Raw genomic sequence first — 26730 nt, 5'->3', positions numbered from 1 at the left:
TCTCCAAGGGCTTCGTTAGCTCGGACCCAGTGTCCTGCTGACTGCAGCACACGCGATCGAGGCTTGTCGCTGATAGTCTTGAGAACCCATGCTCATGGCAACCTGCAGAACTGGCTCCATGACCACTCCAGCCATCCCAGGGCCCCTCCATGGATGCAGGCAAGGGTGCCTCAGTTTCCACGGAGGGCAGAGAGGATGATGCTTGGCTCCCTGCCTCCCGACAGTGTCAGGTTCACTTAGCTCGGACAGTCTCTGGAAGAGGAGCTGTTGTGCTGTGTGTGTTTGCTCTGTGCCCCAGGGCTCCAGATCCTGTCTTGCACCGCCCAGCATCGCAGCCCCGTAAACATTAATGGCAACAGTAATCAGAGGAGACTTGTCCCAGCTCCTGGTGCTGTGAGAGATGCTGAGTGGGGACAAGGACTCCTGCATGTTGCCTTGCAGCTGTCTGCTGCCTACAGCCCCCTGTCCTCTCCACCATGCTGGAGAAGTCACCCCAGGGTTGGCTTCATAGACATCCCTCACTCACACTGCCTCCCTACAGCAAACTCAGCTCTCAAAATCCCTCTCTGGCTTTCTGCCGAGGAGAAGCCACCACAGACCTGAGCCCTTCTCTTGCCCTGGGGAGACAGGGCGCAAGGGGTACTGTGCTCTCCCCCTTCTCTGAGATCCTCCTCTGCGGACCCCTGCAGCAATGGCTTCGTACAGCAGCTCGTAGCCATTGCCAAACTGTAATGAATACAAATAAATGAGATGAGCCAGCCACAGTAGGGTGAATTGAAACCTGAACAACATATCTGCCGGGAATCATTTATTCTGCGCTTTTCTCTTTTTTTAATACTGTTCTCTTCCTCACAAATTAATCATAGATTGCCTATGACCAGAGATGACTCTGTGGCTCGGCCAGGTGGCCCCAGGGGACAAGGCAGAGGCAGCCGAGCAGCCCGTGTCCCAGCCCTGCCCCTGCTGCCCTGGTTAACAAGCAACTCCCCTCCCTCTGCCTCAGTTTCCCTCTTCTTGGCAGCCACCGTGGCTTCCCACATCACACAGACATGACTGTTCATCTTGCCTTCTCCAAGGAGTTTACCTGCCCCTGCGCAGGTTTGCCCATCTGCTGTGACTCTGGGAAAGGCAAGCACAGGGGTGCCAGCAGGAGGGCTGAGTCCCCGCGGGGTCTGTGCCCCAGCCTGCCTGCAGGCCGGCCCGGAGCTGCAGCCCCGGGGCACTGCCAGGCCAGGCAGAGGGAGGAAGGAGCCCGGCTGTTCCCAGCCGCTCCCTCCTGTTCAGAAGGGCAGTACCTCCAGGACATCCCTCAGCCCCTGCACAGCCCTCGATCCCAGCACATCCCTTGTCCCGGACCATCCTTCAGCTCAGCACATCCTCTGATCCCAGTCTATTTCTTGTCCCAGAGCATCTCTTAACCCTGCACATCCTTCGATCCCACTACAGCCACCAGTTCTGCCACATCCCTAAATCCCGGAGCATCCCTCGATCCCAGCGCATCCCCCAGCCCCGGAGCACCCCCCGACCCTCGTGTGCCCCTGGACCCTCGCAAACCCCGCAGGGAGCTGCGTCCCTCCCCAGCACTGGGCCAGCGCCCCGCTACCCGCGGAGCCCCCATGGGAGACGTAGGCTCCAGGACAGCCCCGACGGGACGACAGAGGTCCCCGAGGCGGTGGGGAGGAGGCGGGCACGGCGGCGGGGAGCCCCCCGCCGCCGTGCCCGCCTCCTCCCCGCCGCGGCGGGCGAGGCTCCGCCCGGCTCCCGGTGCCCGCAGCCGGCCGGCGCCCACCCCGCGGCGGGCTCCCGCTCGCCCGGACTATGAGGAGAGGGACCGGGCTGGGGGCGGCGGCAGCGGCGGCGGCAGCGGCCCCGGTGCGGCGGGAGCGGGAGCGGGGGCGCCGCCGCCACCGGCCGGGTCATGCCCGTGCGCCCGGGGCGGCGGGGCTGCGGGCTGCGGCGGGATGGGCGCGCTCCGGGCCGGCGCCCTCGCCTTCCTCCTCCTCGGCTGCCTCCTGCCCCGGCGCGGCCCGCTCAGGTGAGCGCACGGCGCGGGGGTTCGGCGGGGCGGCTCCCACTCGCGGGCCGTGCGGCTGCGGGGGCCGCGGATCTCCACACCGCTCCCCCGGCACCCCCTCCTCCGGTATCCGGAACCCCATCCCCCGGGAGCCACTTTTCCCCTCCGGGAGCCAGGCATCACCCCCTCGCAGAAATGGATCTCTTCCTGCGGGACCCGAGCATCCCCTCCCACACCCGGAGGAGCCCCGGGACCTGCACCCCTACACCCGTTCCGGACCTCTCTCCAGGGGCTGCTCCCCCCAGCCAGAACCCTCCCAGTCCCGATCCAGTCCTCCCCACAGGCCACTGGAGCTTCCCCAAACCTGTCCTCAGCCCCACATCCCCCGGGACCCTGAACCAGATCCCTGGGGACCCACAAAACCTTCCCCCTCCAGCCCCAGCTGCACACAGCCGGGCTCTAGTCTAAGGAGCCCCCACCCCATTGCTGGGTCCCCAATGGTCCCCCTGACCCCAGCTCAGCTGGGGACCCTTGCTACAGTGGCAGAAGGGGCGAGCTGAGCCAGGTGATTTCCCAGGTGGTTCCTTCTCCAGCGCTGCAAAGCCCCTGTGATGCTCAGACCTATTTCTGGCTTGGGGTCTTTTGCGGGGGGGGCCTCAGGACAGTCCCTGACCCAGCCCTTGCATCAACCAGACCAGTGGGTAACCCAGGTCCTATGGGTGTAGGAATAACTCTTGGCCCACATGGGTGGACAATCCAAAGACCCTGGGTCCCTTTTTCCCTCTCTCACCACCTTGGGTGCTATCTGGGACAAGGTGGGATGCAGGGGGAAACAAGCCAGGCAGAGGGGTTGGGGGGCTGCAGTGCCCCTGGCCTGTGCCCGCTCCCTATCCCGACTCCCCCCACCACCACTTGGCCAGGTTGCCTGAAGCAGTGTGAGGGGGAACTGCAGCGTTTGTGGCCGAGAGGGAGGAAATCATATAAAAATATCATTGCTCCACATGCAGAAACTGCTTGTCTTGGGGCGGCATTTTTAGACAGATGTGAGCGTTTTCCAAGCCCAGCATCTCTTCACTCCGCGGAGGTGCTGAGCCCCAGGGCCCCGCAGCGCCCTGGCCAGGATAGTGGCAGAGTCCCCTGGGGCAGGCACTGCCTGAACAGGGGAGCTGCAGCTAAACCTTGAGAAGAGCCAGGACCTAGGGGCTGTGCCCAGAGGCTGTGTGCCAGAACGGCCCTGCCAGGGATGATGCTGGAGGTGGCTGCACCTGCAACACTTCTGACCCCCCCTGCTGCCCCCAAGGTTCATGAATTGCTGGGGCTGCAGATCTGCCGCTGCTCGGCCAGGTTAGCTGAGCGTCTTCAAGGAGCTAGCTGCCGCAGCGCCAGGGGAGCCTTCCTCCCACATGCTCCAGGGGAGAACCCCCATCTTCCTCTTCAGCTGAGGAGAAGGAGGAGGACGTGGTTCACAGCTCTGTGGCAGGCAGAGGTCTGACTTAACTCCTTGATACCCTGGCCTCTTGTAGCCCTCCTCCCAAAGTCACACCTCTCTAATGCAGCTCCTGGAGGGGGAATTTCTCCCCACCTCTTGCTCTTGGTCACTCTCAGGTGCTCTCTGCTGCCTGTCTTAGATTAAGGGAAAACCTGCCCAACTGCAACATTTTTGGTTGGCTGTTGTGGCCACTTCCAGCTGGCAAGGATGCACACAAGCCCCTCCAGGATGAATCCTGCCCCCCTGAGAAGAGGCAGGAACAAGGTGTGTTGGTAGGAAGAAGGAGATGGGAACAAGGACCTCAGGGGGTTCCAGGTCCCATCATCATCATCCACTTGTGATAACAGGGTTGTAGCTCCAAGGAGTGGGACCTACCTGGGTATGGACCTGGTGGAGTTATGAGGCAGAGTGCAGCAGCACCAGCAGCATGCTCAAAGCTCTCTTTGTGTCTGGAGATCTCTGAGTAATTCCTCTCCATCACAGCCACATGCCTGGCAATGTGGTGAGCGAACGTCTCTCGCATTGTTCCTTGAAATGATCATTATAGACTGACGGAAGAGAAAGAAACTGGCAGGGTAAGACATGTTCACAAAAATAACCCCTCCAAGGTCAGTTTAAATAAGTCTCCATCATCGTTGGGAGCGCTGCGTGGGAGAGCTCATGTCAGCTCCGTGCCGTGGCCGCTGTGGAGGTGGGCTTTGCTGCTCCTCTCTTACCCCATTGTCTTGGCCTCTGGCAAAGTGTCACAACTGCAGCTGTGCTCCTGGGCACCTCCTCACTCACACCATGCAGCCCACAGCTTGGGGGGTGGGTGTCATGTATCCCAAGGCTGTGAGTCTGTGCCAGGCAGGGTATGGACATCGGCGGTTGAACCCAGGAGGGACCTTCCGCTTTCCCCCTCCAGCACAGAGCCCGGCTGCTGTGCACGAAGCCATCGCCCACTGTTTCCTGTCCCCACCGCAGCCCCGGACAGCACGCCAGGGGACATGGCAGGCAAGGGCTTTACTGGCAGGGGGACAGGCAAAAGATGGGCACAGGGCACTCGGGCTGTGGCGGGTGAGAGGAGAAGCTGCTGGGATCCCAGCAGGAGGAGGAAGGGGTCCTGGGGTCAGCACACTGACAGCACTGGAGTGGATGCAGCATGGGCACAGCCACTGCCCCAGGCAGCTGGCGATCCCCACGGGGTGCCAAAATGTGCCTGCAGACTGCGGGTGCCCGCAGGCAGCTAACCTGCCTTCTCTGCCCCGCAGTGTGGTCTCAGGGCGGGAGGAGATTAAAGCTGCTTCCCGAGGCTCGCCCCAGCCCATGTCACCCTCTGATTTCCTGGACAAGCTTATGGGACGAACGTCAGGGTATGACGCCCGGATTCGACCCAACTTCAAAGGTAAGGGGAGGATGTGAGGCTCCCAAACCTGGCAGTGACACACTGCCCCAAACCAGGGAATGGGCAGGTATGAGTTTGGGGACAGTACCCTGACCCATGTCCCTTCATCCCAACACCCTCCCCAGAGTCCTGGCTGCTCTCACAGCCGCCCTGCATGTGCCTGCTTTGCCTGACAGTGTGGGCAGCTGCTGCGCTTGCCGGCTGTGCTGGGGTTCACCCTGACACACTGCGGGGTGACCCCAGCGGGCAGGGGATGCTTGTGTGCGTCCATCCACGCAACGCAGGCAGGAGGCAGCATCTCCACGTGTGCCTGTACAGTGCACGTGTCTCCCTGGCCAGCAGCGAGAGGAGGCTTCACACTGTTTTCCAGGTCCGCCTGTCAACGTGACGTGCAACATCTTCATCAACAGCTTCGGCTCTGTCACCGAGACCACCATGGTGAGGCTTTCGCCAGCACGATAGGCTCTTCTCTCAGCACCTTGGGGCTGGTGGTGGCTCTGCTGGGGGACATGCAGGTCCCAGTGCCCGAGCCTGTGGCCGTGCTCACGGGAGTCCTGTGAGCCATGCTCCAGAACCGGCCCTGACACTGCAGTGGGGGTGTGCAGAGCCCTAGCAAACATCTGTGGCTTTTCTGGAGTCAGTTAATCAGAGTTTGGCTGTGTGGGCCACAGTCCCCGTGCCTGAGCTGGGATGAACACCCGAAGGGTCAGAGCAAGGCGGTAGCTCCCTGCTGTTCACATGCTCAGCAGGTGCTGGACAATGCGAGTTCTGTGTCCTCACCATCCCCAGCCTCCTTCAGTACATGAGGAACTCTGAGGAAGCCTCAGGGCCAAAAATTCCCTATTTTTGCTGCTGCAAAGGCTTAATACCATCAAACATCACATCAACCCTGCACAAGGCCACAGAGCCCTGCAAGGAACGCTGCAGGCAGCAGCTACTGGTCCTCCTTCTCCTCCTCCTCCTTTTGGCTGCTATGCCTTTGGTTTCTCAATTTCCCCTGGCCCACAGCATGGGAAGGCTCCTGAGCTGCCCCTGCCTGTGTGTGGTCGGTGTCAGGCAGGCAGCATCCACAGGGCTGAGCCTCGACTGAGAGATCCCCTTCCACCTCCTCCTCCATCTCTTCTCCTTCCTCCACCTCTTTTTCCTCCCCCCTGGGTACCGTGGGGTGCTCCTGGCTGACACAGTGCCCTCTGCCCCAGGACTACCGGGTGAACGTCTTCCTGCGGCAGCAGTGGAACGACCCCCGCCTGGCTTACCGCGAGTACCCTGACGACTCCCTTGACCTCGACCCCTCCATGCTTGACTCCATCTGGAAGCCAGACTTGTTCTTCGCCAACGAGAAAGGGGCCAGTTTCCATGAGGTCACCACCGACAACAAGCTGCTGCGCATCTTCAAGAATGGCAACGTGCTCTACAGCATTAGGTAGAACCCTTCTCCTCTGGTGCAGTGCCTGAGTTGGGAGGCGAAGCTTTCGTCTTACCTCCCATGGGGCAGATTTTTCCCCCTGACTGCCCCAGCAATCTTCTCCTTTCCTCTGCCGCCTCCAGGCTGACACTGATCCTATCCTGCCCCATGGACCTCAAGAACTTCCCCATGGACATCCAGACATGCACCATGCAGCTGGAGAGCTGTGAGTACCTGAGGGGTTCAAACTGTACTTCATCCCCCCAACCCATCCCATCCCACCTCATTCCATCTGCTGGCATCTCCCTGCTTCTGAGGGAGGTGAGCAGGAAGGAGTGGTCGTTCAGGGTGGGGATGAACGTGGTGTTTGTGCTCCCTCATCCCATGCCTTACTTCATCCCCCCAGTTGGCTATACCATGAACGATCTCATCTTCGAGTGGCTGGAGGAGCAGGAGGCTGTGCAGGTGGCAGAAGGCTTGACGCTCCCACAGTTCATCCTCAGGGATGAGAAGGACCTGGGCTATTGCACCAAGTACTACAACACAGGTGAGCACCCCAGGGACCCGCTGCCACCCCCTTGCCATGGCCCACGGGTCCCTCTCACCCATCAGGGCCATCTTTCCCTGCAGGCAAGTTCACCTGCATCGAGGTGAAGTTCCACCTGGAGAGGCAGATGGGTTACTATCTGATCCAGATGTACATCCCCAGCCTGCTCATTGTCATCCTCTCCTGGGTCTCCTTCTGGATCAACATGGACGCGGCACCAGCCCGAGTGGGCTTGGGCATCACCACCGTGCTCACCATGACCACGCAGAGCGCCGGCTCCCGGGCCTCGCTGCCCAAGGTCAGTGCTGGGTCTGTGCTGGGTTCCCGGGGCAGGAGGAGCCATCCCTGGGGACGGGTGTGGGCACTGTGTGTGCCAAGAGTGCTGCTCAGCTGGGTGAGGGATCAGTGCTTATAAATATCTCAGGGGTGGGCATCAGAGGATGGACCAGACCCTGTTCAGCAGTGCCCAACAATAGGAGAGGCAATGGGCACAGACTGAAACACAGGAGGTTCCATCTGAATATGAGGACAAACTTCTTTACTTTGAGGATGTCAGAGCCTGGCCTAGGCTGCCCAGAGAGGCTGTGGAGTCTCCTTCTCTGCAGACATTCAAACCCTCTTGGACACATCCCTGTGCGATCTGCTCTGGTGAACCTGCTTTAGCAGGTGGGTTGGACTGGATGATCCCCAGAGGTCCCTTCCAACCCCAACCATTCTGTAATTATGTGTTTCTGCAATTCATTCTGTGAGCTCTGGCCCATGTGTTCCAGCTGAGAGGACTCCTGTGCCCCTTGGCAGCAGGGCGAAGCTGGCAGTGGGGGCGGGAAGAGGGGCAGCAGGTCCCTGAGCCCCCTCTTGTCCTCGCAGGTCTCCTATGTGAAGGCCATCGACATCTGGATGGCTGTGTGCCTGCTCTTCGTCTTTGCTGCCCTGTTGGAGTACGCAGCCGTCAACTTTGTCTCCCGCCAGCACAAGGAGTTCATGCGCCTGCGTCGGCGCCAGCGGCGGCAGAGGATGGTGAGTCCCTCCCGCCACCACTGTCACAATGTCTGCCTGTCCTCAGCTGCCGAGGGGACACCCTGGGGTTGCCAGGACAGGGCTCAGTGCTGGGCTGTGTCCCACTGCCCAGGGCTTGGGGTCAGCCCCTCTGGCACCTCAGGACCCACAGGCATTGCAGTCCTTCTGCCCGCCTGGGCAGCACAGTGCACAGAACCCATGGGTGCCCCAGGCTCTGCCAGCACAAACAAGCCCAGGGTGCCATCCATCCTCCTCCCCGCATTTCCCCCCCTTCCCAGAACCCTTGTGCCCCCGCCATCCCCATTCTGGCCCCCAGAGCTGCTGTCCCCAGGGCTGGGGCAGAGCCATCGTCACCCACTGTCCTGTTTCTGTTTGGTGTGCGCTGTCGGATGCCAAAAGGGCCTGAGCAGCGGGACGGCCAGCCTGGAGTCCCTGCGGCAGCTGAGCAGCCGGCACGGCGGCGAGCACACCTACGCGACACTCTCGCAGCTCTCCAGCTCCCGGGTAAAGCACGAGCCTCCGGCAGCCCCCTCCACGCAGTGCAGTGCAGCGCACCCCCAGCCAGCCTCACCTCCCCTCCCCAAAACGAGCCCCCCAGGAGCCGGTCTCGGGGTCCAGCAAGGGCCTGCGGAAGAAGCAGGGCAGTGATGTGCACAGAGCATGTGCCCATAGGATGGAGATACCGCTCCCTGGGCTGAAAAGAGATATGAGAGAGGGGTGGGAACAGAGCAGATTTCCCTGGAGACAAGCCCACTCGATGCCTCAGTTTCCCCCTCCATAAAGCACGACCAATTCAGTCTGCTGTGACAAGGGATGAGTGACGCTAGGGTGACTGACGGCTGTTCCTGGGCTGCTACCCATCTCCCCAGGCCGTACCCACACCTCTGGCAGGGTGGGGGCTCTGCCTGCCTGGCTGTCCTTGCACAGGCAGGTTTGAGGCACTTGTGGCTGCCTGCTGTAACTCTGGCTCAAAGCACACGGGCACTCTGCAGCTGCAGGCACAGGGAGGACCAGTGGGGCAGGGCAGACTCCCGGGCTGGTGGGGACACGCTGGAGGACAACCAGAGCTCCAGGGAGGAGATCAAGCCTGGTGCATCCTCTCCTCTCCACCCCACAGGATGCCTTTAGCCTCCCCTCCATCACCATCAGCCCTTGGATGCTGGGAGAAGCTTCCCAGCTCCCTCCCTTGCTCCCTGCCTTTCCCATCTCCTGAGCACCTGGTCCTGGAAATGAACACTCATTCAAGCAGGGCATGGACAGAGAGGCTCTGACAAAGCCAGGAGCCATCTGCCAGCTTAAAACAGAACACAGTGCTGCTGTCATGAGGGGGAGGCTGCAGAACCACCCCAGGGTGCTGCTGGCATTGCACTTGGGTGCAGCCAGGAGCACCCTGGGTTGCTGCTGGGTCAGAGCCCGCAGCAGAGCCCTGCTGCCTGCAGCTCCCGTGCCAGCGCTGCCTGACACAGCACCCCAGCCTCTCCCCACCGCATCCCCCGGGGCAGCCGCCAGTGCTCAGCCTGGGGCAGGGGAATAAAACTCAGCTGCAAATGAGAATTAATCTCAGCAATTTGAGCTGCTGCTGCTCTTCCCACTGAGAAATCTTGCTTAGCCGGCGGATTGCTGAGTTAAATAAAGATGCCGGAGCATGAGCGCTCCGCATGAGAGCCCCCTTGCTGTCTGAGCACCTGTGCAGGCTGACCTCAGCCAGGAGGCTGCTCTTCGTGGTTTGGAGGGCAGTGCCGGTCAGAGATGGCGTTTGGGGTCTGGCACCCGGGCTGTGTGCGGGCATGGAGCAAGGCAAGAGGCTGCCTTGCAGCACATCTTGGGAGAAGGGACCCACCGCAGCCAGATATGGCACCGGCGAGGCAGAGTGGAGGATGAGCCTCAGAGACCAAATGAGTTGCCCCGGGGTTCAGTGAAAAGCCAGATGTGCAGCCTGAGCTTACCCATGCTGGTCCTTTGCCAAGTCTTTGCACACACAACCCTCCTTGAGCACAAAAGAGAGGGACGAGGTGAGTCACTAACGATGCCCAGCAGTCCACAGGGAGGAGCATGGGCAGCGCTGGCACCACTGGCTGGTACCCGAGGGGCTGCGAGGTGAGTAGGGCTGTGCCACAAACGATGGTAGCAGGCTGTGACCTGCGGGTGATGGCAGGTGCCTGGCTCTCGTGGCACTTTTGCAGGCTTGATGATGGGCATGCAGCCCCATGGGCACGCTGCACCCTCCACAGCCCCCTGCCAGCATGGGAGGAGATGGGGTGAGCAAGGGCAGAGAGACCAGTAGGGAATCCAGTTCTCTGAGCCTCCCTTCTCTGCTGCATTGGGCGGCCCCCGCCAAACAGCCATGGGGAGAAATAGGAGTATGGGCCTTTGGAAGGACTGGAAGGCCCTGCAAACCCTGATGCTAGCCAGGCTCCTGCATCTCTGCCCAGATTTGCCCCAGCAAGATGCCTGCCCCCTCCTATTCACTGGCATGGGCACACTTCCACCCTGCAGCAAACATAGCTGCCACAGCAGTGCCTGCACCCCCAAGCTCCCTGCACCCCAATGCACTCTGCACCCCTGTGTGCTCTGCAGCCCAGTGCATCCTGCACCCCATGCAACCTGCATCCCCTGCACCCCATGTGTCCATCTCCCCGTCTGCCCAGTTCACCCCCATCGCCCCAGCTGCCGGAGAGCGGGGCTTCCCAACCCCCAAGCCAGAGCTGGGAGGAGGCCGGGGGGGGTCAGTGTTGGGCTGCCAGGGTTGGGGTTGCCCTTGGGTGCACCCTTAAAACATACTGCTTGATAAGGCAATCAATTAGTGCTCACCCCCGCACACCCGTGCCTGCCCCTGCCCGCAGCCTGCTGGCCCTGTGCTTTTGCCTGCACACTTTGGGCTTTCTGAAAACGCCCCTAAGCTTGCGCCAGGCATGTACATGAACGTATTGGCTGGTGGAGGGGTGTGCAGGACATGCAGCCACAAGCGCCTGCTTGCCCTGCAGTACTGGCACCCACGGGGTGCCCCAGCTGACAGCCTTTCCCTTCGCCAGGAGGAAGAGCTTGTCCGCGAGAGCCGCTTCTACCTGCGAGGCTACGGGCTGGGCCACTGCCTGCAGCTGAAGGACGGGGCTGGGGAGGGCCCCAGCATCTACAGCCCCCCCCCAGCCAGCATGCTGCTGCGGGAAGGGGAGACCCTCCGCCGGCGCTACATCGACCGGGCCAAGCGCATTGACACTATCTCGCGAGCCGTCTTCCCCTTCACCTTCCTGGTCTTCAATATCTTCTACTGGGTTGTCTACAAAGTGCTACGCATGGAGGACATCCACTCGGTGCCCTGAGGCCCAGAAAAGCATGACTGCCTCTCATTCTGACCCCTCCAGTGTGCCTGGGTGCCACGAACTCAGCCAGAACCATGTTTCCCTCTGTCCCAGAGCAGTGGCACAGACGGGCTGGGACTCAGAGCCTGGATGTGTGTCAGTGCTTGTGTCCCTTCAGGTGCTGGGGCACTGAGAGGGGGGATCAGCAACCCCTGGCCCCCATAGACAGCTGGAGAGAGGGACCTCTCCTGCATGGTGTCACCCCCGGCGTACCCAGGGATGCTGTGCTGCTAGGGGGACCCCTGGGCACCCAGGGATACTGCACTGCCATGGCACAGGGGAGCCTCTGGTACTTTGGGATGCTGCACAGCTGGTTCCCTTCCATCCAGACACCCTCCACCTCTCTGCACCTTGTCAGGCTGCTGCTCCTCCAGACTGCATCATTGAGCTGTGGGCCACGAGCAGCCAGGTGAGGGGCTGCAGTCCTCTCTCCTCCCCTGGCCCAGAGCTTGCTTGCAGAAAACAGTAGGCAGCACCCCTGTCTGCACCCGGACTGTGCAGGGTGCTGCCTCTGGCCCTGCAGCCACCAGCCCAACAAGGGACAAGGTCCCTCCAGCTCCCAGCCAGCTCCAATGCACAGCAAAGCAGTGGGTCATGAATGCTTCCCTCCCTGCAGAGCCCAGAGCTGGGACACTGGGCAGAAGGCTCCATTTCCTCTGCAGAAACGCCAGCCCTGGGGCAGGCAGGAGACGAGCCCCATCCTGCTGGTGGTGAAGGGGCACAGGCAGCCATTGCAGCTGCAGACAGGAGCCGCTTGGCATCAGGGAGCCAGCACTGCACTATCAGCAGTGTAGGGCTCACAGCCCGTCTTCCAAGGAAGATTTTTTGGGATCAAAGTAGTGGGGGCAGCTTGGCCAGTCCCTTCGGAGGAGCAGAGCGAGTGGTGGCATCCCCAGACTGCTGCGTTCCCACAGAGTCAGCAGAGAGCCGGGAGTGAAAACCACTCGGCTCCCCAAGCACAGCGTCCCCTTGGTGGGTTCATTCCGCTGCTCCTCCACTGGAGAGGAGAGCATCCAAAACCTTGACAGGACAAGCTCAGCAAGGCCTCCAGCCCTCCAGATCTGGATATCCTCCATGCTTAGCAGGAAATAAAAGCAGTAGGTGACGTTTATGTAGGTCCTACAGAGAGAAACGTGTTGATGCTCTCCTTTCCCCCTGCTCACAGCCAGCCCGGTGGGGCTCGCAGCCTGGCAGGGTCCATCTCCCCCAACAGCCCCGGGCACAGGAGAGGGCCCAGGGTCTTCCAGGAAGGGTAAGATGGAAACAGGATTTGCCTCTTTCCTTGGAGGTCGGTGCCACCATGGAATGGCGAGGGCCCCTGTGACCCATCTGTCATGGCAAAAGTGACCCTGCAGGGCAGGGGGACATGGATGGGAGGCCAGTGCTGCCGGCTGAAGCCAAACCCAGGCAGAAACCCCCGCCATGGCCCCTGGCCCCACTCCCCGGGCAGACATTATCCTCTCCCTTGCACGACTCGCCAGGAGCAAAGCTCCGCAACCCCACCCCTGCCCAGCCCCCCAAGCCCCATAGAGTGCTCAGCCCCACGCACCCATTTCACACACAGGGCCAGCGGAGAAGAACCAGCTCCAGGCCACATCCAGGACCCACCAGGACGGGTTGAGCCAGCTCCATCCCACTGCTACTGCCGTGCATGTCTTCCCCACTGTGCGGGTCCCTGCGGGGCCCCGGCATGTGCCCAGGACAGGCTTTTGAGACTTGTTTTTGGGAAGACCCTGTTTGAAGGTGGAGGAATGGGTGCACTTGGTCTGACCTGGCACCTGGCCCCAAGGCAGCACTGGACGGGGAGGTGCCAGCGCCGGGGCAGCACTCGCAGAGGCTGTGCGGCCAAGCCACCCTCTAGCAGCGGTGGGTTTTTAAACAGCATCAATCTTCTACGCAAATAAAGCCTTTCTTGGATTTTCAGTGGTGTGCTGGGGGGTTTGTCTCTCCCAAGGGCCCTGTGACCAGCTCCAGCTCCATGCGGGGACCCCGTGTGTGCGATGGACATGGTGACAAGGGCACAACAGCCCTATGGAGACAGGACCCCTGACCTGCAGTTACACCCAGATGTTGTTACCTCCACGGGTGATTTTTCTGACATAATCGGTGGTGACTGTTAGGTTTTATCTCCCATGTGGGAGATCCCAGCAGGGCTGGGCAGGAGTGCCCAGCCCCAAACCTCATCTCTCTCCTTACCTCCCCAGGCTTGGTGGGGTGCTCTCCGTGGTCAGCCCAGCTCCTTTCCACCCCATCCTGGCTTGGCCATGGGACAGGACCCAAGATGGGGCAGATGTGGGGCTGGGGGAGTCTCCAGCTCTGTGGTGGAGCCCAGACACCCGAACAGGGGCGAGCATCCCGACAGGCGAGCCTCCCTATGCAGGCCCTTCCCGCCGGCTTGCTGGGCGGGCGCCAGCCTTACAGAGGTGCCAGCTGTCCCGGGGGGCTTACGACAGCCCTGCGGTGCCATCCGGGGCCAGCGCTTTTGTCCCCAGCTGGCGCAGGGGCAGGCAGAGCCTGCAGCTGAGGGCCAAGCGCCCAAGCAAACATCAATCTCCCTCTGTCCTCCCGGCCAAGTTTCACAGACTGGCTCTGTTGGTACCTCGCAGCCCCATCACCCACTCGGCCCCATCAGGGTCTTCTGTGGCTGGGAGGAGAGAAAGTGAGGTGCACTGACACCAGTTTGGTGCTGGGGTTGTTCTTTAGATGGGACAAACCAAACCCCCGCCAAGGTCTTGCTCCTGCCCCCACCCCAAACCCAGAAAGTTCGCAGTCAAGGGGAGAGCCGGGAGCTGTTTCATACCAGTGCAGTTCGCCTCGTTTCTTCCACCCCTGCTCTCCTTTCTCTCCCGCACTAAATGTCAGGTCTGGGCACCCGGTGTCTGTTTGGAAATACATGCTGCAGTCAGCCCTAAGTCACCGAGCTCCAGGAGCTGGCACGTCCTGGAAAAATGAAAATGGTAAAAACCCGACACATCCTTTCTGAGCTAAAGCCCGAGGGCCCCAGGCACTGTTTTTGGTGAGGTGGGGCGGTCTCGCTGCTGGCACAGCACTAGCAAGGGCATGAGCGAGCATTGCCCCATGGCCCTGCAGACCCTTGTGGTTTGAGTGCAGTTTTGGGGTCAGGGTCAGCACTCAGCCCCTGCCCTTGATCCTTCCATCAGCTCAGTTTGCACTGGGAGCTGCTGGGACACCCACACACCTGCAGGGCTGTCATTGCCGTCCAGTGCACAGCTCCAGCAGGTCCCTCACATCTTGGGGACAGCGGCAGTGCCCAGGTTGGGGATGCTGAGCTCCGCACCCTCCCACAGGTCACAGCATGGCCAGGGGCAGCCCAGGTAGCTCCAACACCCAGCAAAGCCCGTGGCTTTGGACAGAGTTGGTTTGCCATTTCCACTGTGCACTGGGGACACATCCCAGCCACCACGGGAAGCAGCGATAGGCAGGGGGCCAGCAGCCAGGGCCAAGTTAATTGTTGGTTTAAAGGGAAGTCAGTGGAGTTACACTACATTAATTGGACACCCAAACACTAAAATGAGTATCATGGGCACTGGCAGCTTCCCAACAGCCTGCCAGCAGCATGGCCGGGGCCGAGCAGCCACGGGTATGCACAGGTTTGAGGCAGCACAGCCCCTTGCCAGCCCCAAAGGTTCCCGGGGTACCTGTGTGGGTATGAGGAAATGTGCCCTTGGCCAGGCACTGCAACTGCACGCCAGCCCCCTCCACCAGCCACAGAGACTGCCAGCACCAAGCTGGTGGCACATGGTGGCATCAGTGTTCCAAACCTTCCTTTCCTCCCCTGCTCCCGCACCAGGGTCTCCTGCCCACCCACACAGCCTGGAGCTGCCTTGGGACAACAGCAGCTGCCAGAGGTTCAGCAAACCACCCTGTCCGGATGGAGCAATGTCCACAGGGACAGCATGTCCCACACTGCTGGGGACACTGGGTTCAGAGCCAGGTGGGTTCAATGCAGCAAGAACAGGTGACAGCTCTGCCAGGGCTCTGAGCACTCAGCGCCCTTCACGTGTTGCCTGGGCATGGACTTTTTTTTTAATAAAATACCAAGCTCTAAAGTCAGACAGTCCTGAGTGGGCCAGGGTTGCTTCTTACAGATGAGGAAACTGAGGCACAAGAAAATTGTCAGGAGCTGGCCTGGCAGTGTGTCCTGCTGAGATCCAGCCGTGCCACAGTGCATGGGGCCCTCATAGGACTGCAGTCCCAGTCCCGTGGGAACAGGATCCCTCTGCCAAAGGGAAAGTGCAGTGTGCTTAGACAGCATGGCTGTACCAGCACCCACCCCAGCACAGCTCTGCCAGTGCTGTCCCCCAGGCAAAGGAGCCCCAGGGGCCAAGGTACACACTGGGGACCAGAGGTGGTGTCCCTACCACCTCAGCTGCAGCATCACACCACAGCCCATCACCTCCGCGCTTTGGCGGTGCGCTGCCAAACCCCACACCCCCACAGCCACATCCCCTGCCCCAGCATCACTTTGGGACCAGCCTGCACCGCTCAGGGGAAGCCGGGTGCTCCCAGAGGCAGGCAGGACACCTGGGAAGGGGCAGTGCCCGCAGTTAAACAGGGTTCTGCCCTGCAGTGCTCCCAGACCCTGAGAATATGGGGTAACCGCCCGGCTCCGGGCTGTGGTTTTGCAGAACAAAAAAAAACAAAGCAATGAGGTTTTCCAGCCCCGAAAGTGGTTTGTTTTGTCCGACTCTTGAGAAGCCTTTGCGCTTCAGGCTCTGAAGGAGCAGGGGGAGGATCCCGGCACTGAAACAAGGAGCAATTATCAAACCACAGGCTCTGAAAAGCTTTTGTTCTCTGGATGCGCTAGAGCAGGGATGGGAGGACACCTAGCGAAACGCCTCGATGTCCCAACGCACCAGCGGCACCCGGAGCCCAACGCAGCGCAGCCCCAGCCCTGCAGCGGCCACATCCTGCTCCCCTACTCCTGCTGTGGTGGCACCAACAACGAGAGCTCCAGCGGGGCTGCAGTAGCTGGTTCAGCCCTGGGGCAGACACAAAGAATCATAGAATAGCTTGGGCTGAAGGGACCTTCCTAGCTCCCCCAGTGCCCCCCTGCCATGATCAGGGACATCTTCACCAGATCAGGTTGCTTAGAGCCCCGTCCAGCCTGGGCTGGGATGTCTCCAAGGATGTGAGATCCACCACCTCCCTGGGCAAACACTGTAACACCAAAGCCCTCCCTCTCTGTTCATGCTGGACAAGCTGTCACGGTCAAGGAGCGATAGCGCTCAAGGTGAAAGGGCAAGGAAAACAAGCCCAGTGGTGTGTCTCAGAGTGGGGAAGGAACACGGGCAGGCTAAGAGGGTAGTGGTGACAGCAAAGAGAGCAGGTGGAAGAGGGGGAAATGGCCACAAGTTGCATTAGGGAAGGTTCAGACTGGATATTAGGAAACGTTTCTTCACAGAAAGGGCTGTGAAGCACTGGAACGAGTGCATCGCTTATCCCAGGCACTGGCCGCGCTGAGGCAGGACCAGGCACCGCAGCCGGGAGGAGGCGCATTACACAGTCCCAGCACCTCACGGGGTCTCCGTGCAGCAGCCGGGGAACACCAGACACCGCACCCACCGGCCGGCCCCGAACAGGCGGCCCCGAACCAGCCCAGCCTGGCCCTGCCCCCGCAGCCATATGCCGCTCCCCTATCGCTCACGTGACCACCCCTCCCACATGCCCGCCCGGCGAGTGGGCGGGCCGCGGCTCGCCCCGCTGCCCGCGATTGGCGGAGGGGCGGTGCGCACCGCGCGGTGAATGGCTGGTCAGACTGCCCATCGCGGTGGCGGTGGCTATGGCGGCGGTGCGGCAGTCGGTGCGCTGGGCCCTGGCGGCGGCCGCGCTGGCCGTGGCGGGGCTGGCTCTGGACAACGGGCTAGCGCGGACGCCACCGATGGGCTGGCTGCACTGGGAGCGCTTCCTCTGCGGCACCGACTGCGCCACAGACCCGCACCGCTGCGTCAGGTACCGGTGGCGGCGGGCGGGAGCGTCTCGGCTCCGGGATTGGGTTTGGGGGTACCGGCCTCGGGGGATCGCAGGTACCGGCACCGCGGGTGCCAGGGCCGGGGGCGGAACTCTGCGGCCCTGGCAGCTGCTGTGCTTTCCCTGTGCCGGGGCAGGGTCTCCCCGTGCGCGCCCCCCGCGGGGGGACACGGCTGTTGTGCCGGTGCCAGGACCCGCGCTGCCACGTTCTCCTCTTTCTCCCCCGGTCGTGCCGCCTCCCCGTGCCCAGCGAGCGGCTCTTCGTGGAGATGGCCGACGTGATGGTTGCCGAGGGCTGGAGGGACGCGGGCTACGAGTTCGTCTGCATTGACGACTGCTGGATGGCCCCGACGCGGGACCAGCAGGGCCGGCTCCAGCCCGACCCGAAACGCTTCCCCAGCGGGATCCGCAAGCTGGCTGACTACGTGAGTGCTGCGGCACGGGGCAGCGGGGGCCGTCAGGGACCCAAACTACAGCCGCGCTGGGAGCAGGGGAGGACGGGGATGGCTGGGTGGGGAACGGCCGTGTAGCTGCTGAGCTAAGGCCTGGCTTGCCAGAGCTGGGTTTTGCTTCCCTTGCCGGCCCAGCTCTGATTCCTCCTGCCTCAGAGCTGCCCCATCCCCGGTTCTCTTTCTGCACGCACAGGTCCACTCCAAGGGGCTGAAGCTGGGAATCTACAGCGATGTCGGGAACAAGACGTGCGCTGGCTTCCCGGGCAGTTATGACCACTACGACCTGGACGCCCAAACGTTTGCCTCCTGGGGTGTGGACCTGCTGAAGTTTGACGGCTGCAACTCTGGCACGCTGGAGTTGCTGGCGGAAGGTAGGTGTGGGCTGGAGGCAGCACTGTGCCACTGGGGGAATATTTCACAGGCAGCAGCAATTCTAGGCCCAGCGTGAGCTCCAGGGAGTTGGTTTTTCCTCACCATACTCATTGCAGGGATTTGTTTACAAAAGCAGGTGTGAGACTCTATTCCCAAGCCCAAGGTAAGGAGTGTTGCTGGCCCAAGTGTTTTTGATGTGTTCAGCCTCCTTTAGATTTCACTGGTGTGCACAGCTTGAAAAAGCAGGTTTCTTACACCAGAGACCACATCATGCTGAGCACAGAAACATCAGCTGGGGGTTCTGAACAGATTGCTGCTTCAGCTCTTAACACAGCAGAGGCTTTGCCCTTCTGCAGTGCCTTTACTGGAAAGTACAAAGCATTTCACACACTTAAACCCTTTGGTGAGGCTATGTCCACACAGATCAACTTGAAGCTAGAACAGTTTGTATCAACTGTAAAAATGGCAGTTATCAGGGCTTTTAACGAAAAAATGAAGAGAGTTCTGGCATGACAATCCTAGTGGGTTTTGGTTTAAAGCATGCCAGTTAATTGCGCGCACACTGGCAAGTCAGCAGCTGAAAGCTCAGCAGTTCACCGTGCCGAGGGGGCTTGTCTGCATACTCTGTGAACGCCAGCAAATCCCAGCGCCACAGGAGCAGATTTGTGGGAAGAACGATGCAACCAGGAAGGCAGTTTTCCCCTGAGCAGCCTCTCACTTCTGTCACAGTCAGCACCACGATGTTTGGCAGCAGGAGTCCTGCACGCGGTCCTGGCTCTGCCTGGCAGGGAGAACCTGCCCAAGTGACAATCCCATCGAAGCCGGTCCATGGGGCATATGCCAGCTGCCGCAGCGCAGCACCGTCAGTGACAGCTGAGCTGAGAGCTCTTGTTGGATCATGTGTAACCCACATACAATCCAGTTGTATTGAAGCAGTTCCAGGGCAGAGAGCAAACTTTTTATTCCCTTACTGCTGATTGAAAGGGACTTAACAGGGCTGTCTAGGGACAAGGACGGGAAAAAAATAGTGTTTTTGCATTCCTGCCCAGTCCACATGGTACAAATGTCTCATAAGAATGTAGTCCTGCAACATTACTCAGTGAAGCTATACCCAGCAGCTTGATAGACCCCAACTTGTATTTCCCAGGTATCTAGAGGAAAAACTGCCACACAGCAAAACTGCAGCCTCCTCCCATGGCTGTATGTACAAAGAGATCAGAAGTCTTGGAGCAATAAGCCTGCTCATGACCTGTGGCAAAGCTGTGAAGATGCTCACCTGTCCCTGGGAGGCAAGAGACTGACTGCAGATGATAAGCTCTGCTGTCCTCCCTGTGGTGTTTCAGATGCAATAATATGTTCAGTCTTGATTTTGCAAGGGTTGAACTGAAACCTGAACCTGTGACACTGGATTAGTTCCTCTCTTTGACCAAGGAGATTGTGTAACCTCTGTCTGTCCTCCTCTTTTAGGTTACAGGCGTATGTCTCTGGCCCTGAACAAGACTGGACGGAGCATTGTGTACTCCTGTGAGTGGCCTTTCTACTTGAGGCCCATGCAGCAGGTAAGGAGTGTTTCTCAAGACTTACCCTGGGGCTCAAAGTGGGAAGAACAGAAAAGGATTAAGACTGCAAAACAGCCTTCTGAGAAACTTGCTGCTCTCTGGTCTGACAAAAAATGAGACTGTAAGGTGGAAGAAAACCACTTGTTCCTTTAGAGCTTTGAGATATACCTGAGGTGAGTTACTCCTGTGCTGAAAAGAATTGAGTAGGATCCTGCAGCAAGGAGGCACCACCCAGCTGGGGCATGCCAAAGAACACAGCAGCATCCATCTGCTTTCTGCATCCAAGGAACCAAACAAGACAAGGGCAATGCAAACACACAGTGAGCAGTTGGTTCGGTATTACTCCTCCTGGACGCAGGGAGCTGCAGACTCAGCCTTACAGTTGCCTCTAGGGACCAGGAAAGAGACTTTAGGACAGCCTGTTTAATAGGAATTCTCCAGATCGTTTACCAACAGATTTCTGCCAGCCAGGGTCCCTGACAAACGTGTTGCTCTCCCCCATAGTTGGCTTCCCCTGAGCTGCCACGACAGGACGTGGCCATTCCCTCCCACTGGGAGCTAAATGCATTAGTCACCAAAGGGTGTAAACCTATAAAATAGCAGTAATTACTGAGATATCAGAGTTTAATCTCACTAGCTCCATCACGCATTCAGTAAAATAGAGCTCAATGGAATTTTCTAATAGAAGTAGGTGGCAACAGCTATTCTCCAAAGGGAAGAAATAGTGGTGTCTGGAGTGTGGCAGACTGGAGTTACTGGGCACAAGGCATCCTAGGGAACCAACATGCACTAGATCAGCCAGGTAGTTGGTGATGGAAGTTATTATCAGAGTTCTTCCTCAAATTAGCCCTGATCCAGTCTAGCCTTGTGTCCAGTCTTGTTCTTGTACGGTCAGGCTCTCTGGCTAATCACACTCCTTGTTTTGGCAGCCCAATTACACAGAGATCAAACATTACTGCAATCACTGGAGGAACTTTTTTGATGTCTATGATTCCTGGAGCAGCATCAAGAGTATCTTGGACTGGACAGCACTTCACCAGGACAGCATTGTGAAGATAGCTGGGCCAGGGGGCTGGAATGATCCAGACATGGCAAGTAGAGCAATGCTCCTCCCTTGCAGCACCAGCAAAAAATCCTTTCCTTGGCTGTAGGCTGAGAAGGGTGGGGAGGGAGAGAATTTGGGGAGAAACATTGAGGGAGAGGGCTCTGTCAGGGTACCAGCATCTTGGTGAGAGGGTCCCTGGCAGGAAAGGGAAGAGAACTACAGCTATGGACAGTACCAGGAGAGTGCTGTTTCTGTGTAACACAGCCTCTACCAGCAGCACCAGTTCACAACACTGGTGTGGCAGTGGGACACAGTCTCTGAAGTGCTGATCTCCCATGAGAAGGAAAACCCTGGGTGCCAGCATTGCAAGGAATGAATAGCTACATCCAAAAGCAGATTCTAAAACACTGCCTAGCCAGCTAAGGACCCTTCTTTACCTCCACTGGTGGTTGATCGTAAACTGCCACACTAGTCATGCCATGCCTTTCCCAACCAGCTGGTCCTGCTCCTGGCACTCAGCTTATCTAACCAGTTCCCAAATAGGGTTCCCACCCTCAGCATCCTGTCACATCCCAGTGCTCCAGTTGGTGGCCCAGTTTCTCCTTGTCAGGCAGCGTTAGCAGGCATTGTTTTCTTGTCACAGCTGGTGATTGGCAACTTCGGGCTGAGCTGGGACCAGGCCGTGACTCAGATGGCGATGTGGGCTATCATGGCTGCTCCCCTCTTCATGTCCAACGACCTGCGGCACATTAGCCCCGAGGCCAAGTGGCTGCTCCAGAACAAAGACGTGATCGCCATCAACCAGGACGTGCTGGGCAAGCAAGGATACCAAATCGCCAAGGTATGGTAGGACCCAGTTGAGGGTGTGGTGTGGGGCACAGGCAGCCAGCCTCCTCACAAAGGGGATGCAAGAGTTATAAAGGAGTGCTCAGGGCTGGGGAACAGGAGCCCAGTAAGCCCACTTGTTCCTAAAGCCTGCTTAAAACAGGTATGAAGATCATCAGTTCTGCCTCCCCTAATGTAAGCCCCGGGTTTATTTTCTCCTTGGCAGGACAAGCACTTTGAGCTGTGGGAGCGGCCCCTGTCTGGCGGAGCCTATGCTGTGGCAGTGCTGAACCAGCAGGAGATTGGGGGACCCCAGAACTTCACCTTCTCCCTCAGCTTCCTCGGCAATGGGCTGGCCTGCAACCCAGCCTGCTCCATTCAGCAGGTTCTGCCCGCCAGCAGGGACTGGGGGCTTTACAGCTGGGTCTCCTCCCTGAGTGTGGAGGTGAACCCAACAGGCACTGTGCTGCTGAAAGTAGTGGTTCTATAGGAGGCACAAAGACAATCTTTTCCTAAGCCTCAGACTCTGCCTAAACTTCTTGTCACAAGAAGCCTGTCTCCTTCCTCCAAGCAGGGTGCCTTTGTTCTGTCCCCGGCTATTCACTACTCCAGTGCTTCTAAGTGGACTTTGAACCTTCACCCTAAGGTGACCAACACCCACCACTCCATTGCCAAGCGATAACAGAGGAAGGGCCGCTGCTTCTCCCCTCTTTACCCTTCCTCTGACATCTCACCTAACACCTCCAAGGGGCCATCAGGGTCTCAACAGGGCAACAACTCCTGGTGATGCCCACTGCCACTACACACCAAAGAGATGCAAAGGATACACATGGCATCTTGCAGCTCTCCTTGAGCATTTCAGGGACAACAGGGAAACACAGCCTGGCTGCCCTGCTCTTGCTTTGCCAGGCCAGGGCATACAGTCCAAAACAAGAAAAGCTGCTCCTTCCACATTCTGACAACTCAGGGACTGGCCTAAATCACTGCATGTCTTAGCAACTGCTTTCTTGACAGCTGCCTGCTTAGTATAAATGTGATTAAGTAGGACACCTCAGGTTTTTGAGTGTTTCTCCTTACCCCAGTCTTCTGCCTCTCACCAGTGGCTGCTACTTGCCTGTAGGTCACAATTCCCCCTCCACCCTTCATGGGGTCAGTGGAGTCCCCCTCAGTGAGCTGCCTTCCAGAAAAAACCTCTGTGCTTGTTTTCTACTGCTGGCAGAAACCTCTGTGCTTGTTTTCTACTGCTGGCAGTAGTAACACAGGTCCTTCTGAGACAGGAGATGGGTATTTAATCATGCAGCCATCACATGCAAGTATGTTCTCTTCTGATTACTACACAATCGGGATATCTTGATTTGTTCTCATTTCTGTGATTAAGCACTTTGATTAAAATGCCCCTTAAAAAGGCTAAGGTTTTTCTTAGTTCCACTGTACAGGAATACAGCACGGTATCTGAAATTTAAACCAGGTTTTAGAAAACAGCCCAGTTCTGTTCGCTAAGTTCTTGCAAAATTTGTCACTACTACAAACTGCTCAGTAAAGTTGACATGATGCAGCCATACAGTCCATCTCACAGGCAGAGGCCACAGCTGCTGCTGCCAACAGCTTAAGCAGTCACATCAACCAGTACCGAATAAGCAAAAATACAAATTCTGCTACTGTTTGCTAACTGAGTGCTCTCAGGTCCTATGAAGATTTTAAGAGGCATTTTCTCCATCATCCAGTCTGATCTGCACTACAGGAAAGTCAGTCTTAAGAGCTCCACATTGCATTCCCAGCACCTGCTGACCGTGAGCTTCCTACTCACAGGCGTACGGCTGCCTCAAGTGGATGGACCGCATCAGTGGCTGCACACTTGACACACTAATGCTGTGCTTGGGCTTTAAGAAAAAATCTGAAGAGCGGCACCAACAGCAGTTGGACATGGGGACAGGCAGCTCTGGCAGCATGCCACTCGGAGGCATATAACCACCTAATGGAGTAGGTGACACTTCAGCAGATGAAACCCCTGGTACTAAACCCACGAGCTGCTCCAGGGCCTTTGCTCACACGTTCCCCTTAGAGCAGGGCAACTGTTCTGTATCACTACTTCATCTACCCACATTTCAAATTCACCATAGCATTCCTGATATGGAACCACTATAAGAAACGTGAACTGTTTTAAATGAAATAAGCTGCAGAAGCTCAGAGGAGGCCCTTTTGAACGCAGCCTTCTGCCATGGCGGCTCATCAACAAGCCTGGAGAAAAGCAGCAGCACAGCACATGCGCAGAGAAGCCACTGGTGCAAAAACAGACTGGAACCTCAGGCTTTACAAATATTCTAGAACACCTCTTAGTAACACAGCGAGGAGATCCCAGCCATTCACAGCATTTTTTCAAAAGCCTTCAGATTACAAACTGTTTACTAAGCAGCTTTGCAAGCAACACCTTCCTGTTGGTGTACTTCCAAGTCCCACCCCACCAAGAGAAGATATACAAAAATAAGCAACAGATCACATCCAAATATTTTAATATTGTCCACAATGAGTAGGATGGAGCTTAGAACTGGATCACCTGGCCCTGTAAGGAGGAAGAGACAGAGTTTATTCACTGAATGTTGCCACCCTTCCTCAGCCCCTTGCAGGACACAAACATACCTTTCTCTTCTTGTCTCCTCCCAGTTCAAAGTGTTTGCACCTCTTAATTGCCAGCATCCTCTTGGACCTGCAGTTGGGCTCCACGCACTCCAGCCTCAGCACAATCTTCTTTGTGGTCTTAGCCTGGGTGGAGGGGAACAGAGTGTATCCATAAACAAAATGCCCATAAGCAGACAGATCACTGCTCTCAGGAAAACCTCATTATCTCCACTCCTGAAGATTCAGCAGCTTATTCTCAAAGTGTAAAGAAAAAGACTACCAGCACAGCTAGGCTCCCCCCATTTAAAAAAAAGGCACTTTAAGGACCAGTACAGGAAAACTGTGGATCTGCAGCTGCCCAGTAAAGGACGCTGGCAGAAGCATTCAGTGGGGCAGGCCTGGTCCCCAGCAGAGATAGTCACACCAGAACAAAGTCTGTGCCAGTGAAGGCACCAAGGAACAGGTGCTCCTGCAATAAGGGAGAACGCACCAACACTGCTCAGATGTTCAGCAGAAAGCCAAGCAGCAGAAACACCTGAAAGCAGCACAACTGACAAACTGTCCCTGGAAGGAGCAGCGACACAATGTGTTCAATGTAGACCTGAGGCTACTGGGAAGTTGCATTAAACCCAAGACTGCAGAAGGAAGAATCAGAAGGTACAAGGCTACTGCAGCAGCTGGACTGAGCTGTAACCACCAGTTTGAAGTACAGGTGGAGAGTGTCAAACTGCGAGAGCTGTACAACTACTTTGTGTACCTTGCTTGCAGAAGCATTTTCTGCAAGGTCTCCCCACTTACTGGCAGAAAGTAAACTTTCAGCTCCTGTCTCATTTTTCTCTTCTTGCTGGAAGACTTCTTTCCTGAAAAGTCTCCAGGAGAACGCTAGGGCCTTTGGGCAACAAACCAAGTAGCTCTATAATTGCAACCGAACAGTTCACACAAAAATGATAACAAAACAGCCCACTGGGTTTTGCTTCCCTGCTGTCCCACGGATTTTGCCTGCTCCCCCACAACTCCTTGGCAGAAGGTACATACAGGCACAGAGGGAAAACGCACTGCAAAACCATGGTTCCAGATACCCACACTGAAGAGGAAGAATGACAGCAGCTGGTTTCTGCAACTCATACGGAACACAACATGCTGCTGCCCTTCCACTGCTGCTTTAAGACTCTCCAGAAAGGCCTAACACAGCAGCTCCCATTTACTGGCTCAGGGATATGGATTTCCCTGCAGACAGCTGACCGAAAGAAAATGAAGTTGTGTTAGGCGGTTCCTCCAGGAGTTGCTCAGGCTTCGCTTCTACCATAGCCTTGTCAGGGAAGGCAGCCTCACCACACAGAACACCTCACAAACCTGGCAAAAGCTTTCAGTGATAAACTACCCACACTTCAAGAACATAAGAAACATAAACAGCAGGCTCCTTTTCCCTTCGCTGTACTCTTCCCCTTTGGCAAGCACCAAGGAAAACACTCATTTCCAATAGGCCCCTGCTCCCATACAGCATCACAGCTCCCTGCAGAGCCTGCTGTGCAAACACACGCTATGTCACTCCCGCAAAAAAAGGAGCGTCTACACAAGACAGCAGCAGCAAGGAAGATAAATAAATGTGGACGGGAAACTCGTGCTCCCCAGACAGCACTACCAGCACAGAGCTGCCAGAACACAGCTCGAGGACAGGACCACAAGGCTGCGGGAGGCCGAAGTGTCCCACTCCAGCTGGGCAAACGGATTGCCAAGGAAGCTTCAGGTCCTCCTCCCAGGAGCAGGACTCACCTTCTTACGGAAGATGGGCTTTGTCTGGCCCCCATAGCCACTCTGCTTCCTGTCGTAGCGTCTTTTTCCTACAGGAGAAAATGGCCTTTTAGACAACGGCTCAAGACAAGCTACAAGCCCAAGTAGCACTCTTACCAAACCCTCGCAGACCTCTGACTGCAGCTGCACAACCCACAGCTTCTCCCACAGATGTGTGCTCGTCCCAACCACCACCCTGGTGCAGGCCACGACCACTGCAGACCCCACGCATCCCCAGGACGTGTCCCAGAGGCCCCGGGGCACACCCGTCCCTACCCTGCGCATAGAGCGAGTCCTTCCCCTTCTTGTACTGGGTGACTTTGTGCGGCTGGTGCTTGCCGCACTTCTTGCAGTAGGTCCGGCGGGTTTTCGGGACGTTCACCTGGAGGAGCACGGAGAAGCTGGTCAGCATAATCAGGAGCCGCGCAGAGAGCCGGAGAGACGCCGCGCTCCGGTGGGCCCCTCGCCCCGCCGCTGCCCAGCGCGGCCCGGCTGCCCCTCCCCTCCCATCGGGCAGGCCCCGCGCCGCCATCCCGGCCCTACGGCCTCCCTCCGCCGCCCCGACCCAGCCCAGCCGCCGGCCAAGCACCTGCCGCAGCGGCCGGCGCCTCGGGCGGGCGGAGCGGGCCGCCGCCGGGGCGGATGGCAGCAGATGGAGCCGGACCCGCTGCCGCCAGCACCCACCATCTTGTCGGCTACGGCCCGAAGAGAAGGAGCGTCCCGGAAGTGGAAACAGATAGGAACAGAGGGAAACCATAAAGAGGAGGTGTGCAGGGAGGTGTGCTGCGCCCCCTTGCGGTGGGAGGAGAGCTTGGCGGCGGTGTGGGGGTGCCAGGGGGTGACTGAGGCGGGGGGTCTGCGGGA

General features: G+C 58.2%; 3 protein-coding genes across 5 annotated transcripts; 2 read left to right on the top strand and 1 right to left on the bottom strand.

Annotated features, from left to right (window-relative positions):
* Positions 1 to 1749: 1749 nt before the first annotated feature.
* Positions 1750 to 13138, top strand: LOC102089587 (glycine receptor subunit alpha-4). Of its 3 annotated transcripts, none has more exons than XM_065077422.1 (10): positions 1750 to 2035; positions 4754 to 4887; positions 5258 to 5325; positions 6087 to 6310; positions 6436 to 6518; positions 6699 to 6839; positions 6923 to 7137; positions 7707 to 7856; positions 8256 to 8360; positions 10889 to 13138. In XM_065077422.1, the coding sequence occupies exons 1-10, from the start codon at positions 1962 to 1964 to the stop codon at positions 11174 to 11176; spliced, it is 1482 nt and encodes a 493-aa protein (XP_064933494.1). In that variant the 5' UTR covers positions 1750 to 1961; the 3' UTR covers positions 11177 to 13138. The 3 variants fall into 3 exon arrangements, with proteins under 3 accessions (XP_064933494.1, XP_064933496.1, XP_064933495.1); XM_065077424.1 differs by lacking the exon at positions 10889 to 13138 and adding an exon at positions 8974 to 10878; XM_065077423.1 differs by lacking the exon at positions 8256 to 8360 and having other exon boundaries at positions 1754 to 2035.
* A 3826-nt stretch (positions 13139 to 16964) lies between these two features.
* On the top strand, positions 16965 to 22870 carry GLA (galactosidase alpha). Its single transcript, XM_065077256.1, has 7 exons — positions 16965 to 17188; positions 17457 to 17631; positions 17852 to 18029; positions 19498 to 19589; positions 20519 to 20680; positions 21278 to 21475; positions 21686 to 22870. Exons 1-7 carry the CDS (start codon positions 17019 to 17021, stop codon positions 21947 to 21949), a joined length of 1239 nt encoding a protein of 412 aa, XP_064933328.1. The 5' UTR covers positions 16965 to 17018; the 3' UTR covers positions 21950 to 22870.
* Positions 22871 to 23952: 1082 nt separating this feature from the next.
* Positions 23953 to 26689, bottom strand: LOC102092194 (large ribosomal subunit protein eL42). The gene is made up of 5 exons (XM_065077269.1): positions 26551 to 26689; positions 26143 to 26248; positions 25849 to 25916; positions 24097 to 24219; positions 23953 to 24019 (listed from the first exon to the last, which is right to left on the bottom strand). The coding sequence occupies exons 1-5, from the start codon at positions 26551 to 26553 to the stop codon at positions 23999 to 24001; spliced, it is 321 nt and encodes a 106-aa protein (XP_064933341.1). The 5' UTR covers positions 26554 to 26689; the 3' UTR covers positions 23953 to 23998.
* Positions 26690 to 26730: the final 41 nt, after the last annotated feature.

Source organism: Columba livia, chromosome 12, assembly GCF_036013475.1.
Source record: "Columba livia isolate bColLiv1 breed racing homer chromosome 12, bColLiv1.pat.W.v2, whole genome shotgun sequence".
In the NCBI taxonomy this organism is placed as follows: Eukaryota; Metazoa; Chordata; class Aves; order Columbiformes; family Columbidae; genus Columba; species Columba livia.
Note: the sequence above shows the minus strand (reverse complement) of the source record. Positions and strands in the feature narration are given on the sequence as shown.

Excerpts from the sequence above, each read along its gene's own strand:
- GLA (XM_065077256.1), top strand. The coding sequence starts at position 17,019 with ATGGCGGCGGTGCGGCAGTCGGTGCGCTGGGCCCTGGCGGCGGCCGCG. Across the intron at positions 17,632-17,851 it reads TCCGCAAGCTGGCTGACTAC|GTCCACTCCAAGGGGCTGAA; the intron begins GTGAGTGCTGCG and ends CTGCACGCACAG. Across the intron at positions 20,681-21,277 it reads GCTGGAATGATCCAGACATG|CTGGTGATTGGCAACTTCGG; the intron begins GCAAGTAGAGCA and ends TTCTTGTCACAG.
- LOC102092194 (XM_065077269.1), bottom strand. Across the intron at positions 24,220-25,848 it reads AGCCCATCTTCCGTAAGAAG|GCTAAGACCACAAAGAAGAT; the intron begins GTGAGTCCTGCT and ends CCCTCCACCCAG. Across the intron at positions 24,020-24,096 it reads GAGGAGACAAGAAGAGAAAG|GGCCAGGTGATCCAGTTCTA; the intron begins GTATGTTTGTGT and ends TCCTCCTTACAG.
- LOC102089587 (XM_065077422.1), top strand. The coding sequence starts at position 1,962 with ATGGGCGCGCTCCGGGCCGGCGCCCTCGCCTTCCTCCTCCTCGGCTGC. Across the intron at positions 5,326-6,086 it reads CTGTCACCGAGACCACCATG|GACTACCGGGTGAACGTCTT; the intron begins GTGAGGCTTTCG and ends CCTCTGCCCCAG. Across the intron at positions 7,138-7,706 it reads CCCGGGCCTCGCTGCCCAAG|GTCTCCTATGTGAAGGCCAT; the intron begins GTCAGTGCTGGG and ends TTGTCCTCGCAG.